Source organism: Acyrthosiphon pisum, chromosome A1 (assembly GCF_005508785.2).
Source record: "Acyrthosiphon pisum isolate AL4f chromosome A1, pea_aphid_22Mar2018_4r6ur, whole genome shotgun sequence".
Taxonomy (NCBI): Eukaryota; Metazoa; Arthropoda; class Insecta; order Hemiptera; family Aphididae; genus Acyrthosiphon; species Acyrthosiphon pisum.
The window spans coordinates 146,235,906-146,241,892 of NC_042494.1; the positions used below are offsets into that span (position 1 = coordinate 146,235,906).

The 5,987-nt window shown below is 47.7% G+C and overlaps 1 protein-coding gene across 1 annotated transcript; it reads left to right on the top strand.

The window, feature by feature from the left end:
• The first annotated feature begins 1,687 nt into the window (after positions 1–1,687).
• LOC100160315 (leucine-rich repeat-containing protein 24-like) lies at positions 1,688–4,799 on the top strand. The gene has a single exon (XM_003245478.4). It carries the CDS (start codon positions 2,197–2,199, stop codon positions 4,441–4,443), a length of 2,247 nt encoding a protein of 748 aa, XP_003245526.1. The 5' UTR covers positions 1,688–2,196; the 3' UTR covers positions 4,444–4,799.
• The last annotated feature ends 1,188 nt before the right edge of the window (positions 4,800–5,987 follow it).

Genomic DNA, 5,987 nt, shown 5'->3' on the forward strand with positions numbered 1-5,987 from the left:
AAAAAACATTGCTAAATAAAATATAATATAGTTGCCAATGGACACGTCGAACGCATGTGCCCATACATACGGGAATTTATACGTTACGGTGTGATCGAATTTCGTGTACAATATTTTATTGGATTTCGTTATTTTAAAACAAAAGAACAGAATACTATAAGCTGATAGAAAAATGTAAAATATTATATTACAGGTTTATCAAAATGGGAGGTACTTACGTATAATATCATGTAAACGTTTAAAAGTTAAAAACGAAAACTATAGTGTCGTTATATTATAATATTATTTGCCTAGTTTACGATGAATAATCACTCTGTACACAGTACACATATCACATTTTTTTTTGTCTAGTATAGGGCATAGGCGCATGGATACATAAACACATAAATTATTAGAGGATGCTAATTTTAAAATCAGGGGTGCTAATACCCCCTAAGCCCCCCCCCCTATTTGCGCCTATGAGTATAGGTATACCAGGCGTGTCCAAACGACTTAAAAAGGCTAAAAAATAAAAATAAACAGACAAGTACAAGGTAGTAGGTACCTATCTATTCGAAAGAATCAAAACGTTGCCGGCTAATCTCACACCGGAAGCACATCATCGGCGTACACCGTGGCGGGAAAAATTTTGGCCTCCGGGCGTTCGCAATTTCTCAAAATTATAATATTATATTATCATAGTGAGCGTTTCCCCCCCCCCCCATTGTCTGCACAATAGTCGAATGGCAGAGAAGGGTGGAAGTCGTCGGCGGGGTGATGGCGACGGTTAAAAAGAATGAAGAAAAAAAACCGTTAAAAACGCTCATCGTCGTTTATCTTCGACATGTGCAAGTTGCGGTGTGTACTATCTACCGGCCATCACACCACACATCAACACAAACAGACACACACACACACACACACACACACACACACACACACACACACACACACACACATACACACACACACACACACACACATACAAAAGCGTTTGTCGTCGATGGCATAAAATATAAAAATATTATATTGTATATTATTATGAGCAGTCATACGATAATAATGATTCGGCGTTTAGCGTCGTCGTGTGTATTGTTATGTGCGCGCGTAATATACGACGGCGGCGAATATCCCGAAACCGCGTACAAATCGGACGGCGTCGCCCCCGAATAATGTACCTAACCTATACACCTGGAAATGACTTACGACAAAATATGTCGAAAAACGAATACGACATTTCGAGCGACAATAATGGTAGGTGCTATACGGTGGGAATACTGCAGCAGAAACGAACGGAGTCCGGCGAATAGTATAATAATATTATAATAACGATAATGCAACGATAACAATAATATGAGATGGCTTCGTTTTCTTTAACGCATGTATACGCGCACACCATTCGAGTAGGCGGCAGTGTGCCATCACCACCGTCGTCATCATCATCACCATTATCGTCGTCGTCGTCGTCATCGTCCATTGTTGTCAGTCGCCTACCTCTCTATACGTTTTATACCTGGTCCCCACCGCCGCCGCGATTGTGTGTGTGTGTGTGTGTGACTCGGACGACTACACAGTCGTGTGTAGTACGCACGCCACGCACACGCACGCTAGAACGGTGTATGAAAAGAAGAGATGGCGTGTAGTGCGCTTGTGTGTGTGTGCGTGTGCGTCGCGTGTGCGTGTGCGTGTGCGTGTGCATAATATACGACGACGTCACGGACCGGCGGGAATGCGGTCGTCAGATAGGGCACAACCGGTGAGTTCCTGTTGCGGTCGGACGACTCGAGTGGGGGGAAACGTTCGACGGCGACGCGAGCGCCGGCCAGTACCGTCGCCCGCTCAGTCAGTTTTCGATACCGGTTCGTATCGCCGTCTTCGTGTGTTCCGCGCTCGACAATATTATTGTGTGTGTTGCGTCTGTGCGCTCGCGAGTGTGATCCGTCGTGAAGATGATGTTTTGTTCGCGTCGACGACGTGCGTGATCCATTTACGATACTTATAGTGCGCGAGTGAATCAGTAATATTATTATTATCATAACTCGTACGACTTGTTCGGATTTTTGGTGCGCAATATCGACATGTCGCCGTCGTCACAGTTATAATAACTGTGCCCAGAATCCGGACTTGGCGATATCGAAAAGCGTGCGCCGCGTATAATATTTTTAATATTACATTATTTAAATTTCTCGTCTGTGCGGGTTAGTCGCGATCGCGAAAATGTGGCGGTTTAGCGGCGGTCGCAGTGCGCGGTTCTTGGCCGCGGCGGCGTTGCTGGCGCTGGTGGTGCCGTCCGCGGTCCGGTCGTTCGAGGGCTGCCCGGCCGTGTGCTCCTGCAAGTGGAAAGGCGGCCGGCGGACGGTCGAGTGCGCCGATCGCGCGCTGATCACCGTGCCGACAGGTGTGGACGCGGACACCCAGGTGTTGGACCTGTCCGGAAACAATCTGCAGATCCTGCCCAACGAGACGTTCTACAAGGCGGGCCTGGCCAACCTACAGAAAGCGTACCTGCGCAACTGCCGCATCGGGCAGATCGATGAGAGCGCGTTCCGCGGTCTGACCAACCTGATCGAGCTGGACTTGTCCAACAACATGCTCACGTCCGTGCCGTCGTACGTGTTCCGGGACGTTCCGTACCTGCGTGACCTGTCTGTGGCCGGCAACCCCATACAAAAGATCGAAGCGCACGCCTTCTCCGGCTGTCCGTCCGTCGTCAAGGTGGACGCGTCCAACTGCGGGCTCCAGTCGGTGGCCGGTCTCGCGTTCAGCGGCGTCGTCCGGCTGGAGACGCTCCGCATCAACGGCAACCGGCTGACTGAGTTGTCGGCCACCGTGCTCGAGTCGCTCAACAAGCTCCGGTCCATCGAGCTGCACGACAACCCTTGGGTGTGCGACTGTCACCTGCGGCCTATGAAGCTGTGGCTGGCCGGCAACAACGTGCCGTATAGCCAACCGGCTCTGTGCTCGGGAGGCCCCGACAGGCTGTCCGGCAAGCCGCTCACCGAGCTAGACGTGGAGGACTTCGACTGCCGACCAGATGTGCGCGCCGAGTCCCGGTACGTAGAGGTGACCGAAGGCCACAACGTGACGGTCCGGTGCCGGGTCGAGCCTGGTTCGATGGCACACATTGCTTGGTACTTGAACGGCCGCCGGTTGCAGGGCGCCGGTACGCCGGCCGTCGGATATCCGGGCGCCGCGTCCGCCAATCCACGCATGTTCGTCGTGGACGGCGTGGACGAGGAGGACGGCGGTCGCCGGAGCGAGATGACGCTGACGGACGTGCGGCGAGAAGACGCAGGCCAATACTCGTGTCTGGCCGAGAATCGGGCCGGCAACTCCGAAGCCAACTTCACCGTTTACGTGACCGACCGGCCGTCCGTTATCATGTCAACATTCGGTTCGGCGCACGTGAACGGCGTGGCCGCCGCTATGGCCGCGCTCATCGTTTTCATACTGGTGTTGATCGCGTTGACCGTAATGCGCATCCGGCGGTCCGGATATCCGGCCGACACCAAACCCACGGAAGTGGCTGGAAATCGCAGCGGCGGTGTTAGCGGCAAACCCGGCACAGGTTCGATGGCCATGCACGGTGGCGGAGCGACTTTGGGACGCGGCGGGGGAGGATACGGAAACGGCGGGATGTTGACCGGGGGAGGGAAGACCAATCCGGCGCTGGACATATCGTCCGTGATCGAGCGGAACTACGACCCCGACCTGGAACCCGGGCTGGGATCCGTCTGCACACCTACGGGATCGTATCACGTATCCGGACTGGACTTGATACACGACCACGACGCGTCCCGGTTGGAGATGTGCGATTCGCCGATGTCTTCGACCGCAAAACCTCCACCGTCTTATTACAGCGGTGGCAGGACCGCGTCCAGTGGTGGAAACGTACGCCCGTACGATGATCGGACGCCGATTATCGGCACCGGAAGTGCGGGCGACGCGTACAGCGTGGGCACCGGATCCGACGAAGTGTTCTCGTACAACAGCCAACAGCAGTTGCACTACGGCGGCGGTCATTACGGCCATCAACAACAACAAGCCGTCGGCGGCGGGAGCGTCAACAGCGATTACCCGGCCGACTACGGTCTGCCGATCATACCGACCGGCCATCACCTCAACCAGTCTTCGACCAACGTGTCTCAGTACGGTCATCATCCGCAACAGCACCCCCAACAACAACATCATCAACAACAACAACCATCACAACAACATCATCAACAACAACAACCATCACAACATCACCAGTTCTACAACAACCATCTCCAACACCAGCAGCAGCAGCAGCAGCAGCAGCAACATCAACCGGAATACGTCCAACAACAGCAAGACGCGTCTCAGCAACCGTCGGTCAAGACCCTGCGGGTGTGGCAGAGGGGCGTACCGGTGTTGCCCACCACGCCGTCCCTGCAGAGATTCGCCAACAGGACTTCGCCCACCACTCCCGGCACCGACGTCTGAGAGTAGTACTCGATTCGAGTCGACCCGGGTTCGTTGTTGTTATCCTTCCGACACCTGTAGTACACCGTAATGTTAATCTCTCATGTTGTACCGTTGTTTCGTTTTATTTCATGACGTCGCGTTTCGTTACTCTTCTGCGATTTTTGTTGTTGTTGTTTTGTTGTTATTGATGTAATATGGTTATTATGTTGTTATTTTTAATTGCGTGCTAGGCGTGTGACGCAACCGCGATGACCCGAAACGGACGATTTTTTTTCCATCCAGACAATTCTCCAGCCGACACCAGCTGGACTCGCGACCAAAGTCTATGACCGACCATCGGTAGAACGACCTTTTCAAATCGTCTGCCGCGTGAACAAAAAAAAGTACCATTTTTCGGTAAAACCTCCGACCGGTCACGTGTATAGGCTCGTTTTTTTTTTCGAGAAAAAAATGTAATATTTTTCCTAATTTTTCGAAAACCAAAACGAAACTGAAAAAACCGGCCGTGAGATCTCATTCGTTACGGAGACTCGCGTCATGCCCAATGTTGTTCCTCTTGTACATTATTGTAATAGCTGATGTATATATATATATAAAATATATTATATTGTAGTTACGACGGCGTGATGTACCTATATATATATCATTATTATTACTATATCACGCCGTAAACGAGTTACGTGTAAGTATAAGATACGTATTATAGACGTATTATTAATATTTCCCCCCCAAAATATGGCTGTGATGATGCGGTTTGTTTTTTGCTCGATGGCGACAAAGAAAAACCTATTTTTTTTATTATTATTTTTTTTTTTTTTTTGAAATTACCTCTGTAAGATAAAAATGTTAAAAACAATAAAAAAAAAAGGATTTACGATTATTCCGTAATATTATTTAATGCAAACTACTACTATAATATAATTCAATATAATATATGGCGACGACGACGGTGACAATATTATGTAGGCGATCGCACGACGCATCGCTGAAATACCAAATCATTATTAAAATTTGTAATTTATATTAATATATTTTTATTTAAAAGCATAAAGTTATAAAATATTATATCCCTCGTGACCACGGTGTGCGCCAAAGTCCGGTCATCCGGCGTCGTAGACTATGTATTATATTATTATTATTTACGCATTGTCACTACCTACCTATTATTATATCATATTATTATGTTATGAAAATTGAACGAACCTATGATTATAATTATTGTAAAATTTCCATTTTTTAGAATTATCGTTGTTACTTGTATATATAATATATAATAAGGAATATTATTTATTTATTGCGTGTGTAGGTAAAAATATATTTAATATTAAGCATTGTACCTATGTTTATTTTCTCTTGTAATTTTGATGAACTATATAATATAATATTATGTTCATCGTTTTGTCGTCGACCCCATACAGTATATATATTATAATATTATTATCGTAAATAAAATACGAATTATACGTTAAGACAATACAATAATTTATTATATACTCGACGTTTTTTATTTAAATATACGATTATTATTTTTTAACATATATTACCTACCTATTAAATCATTT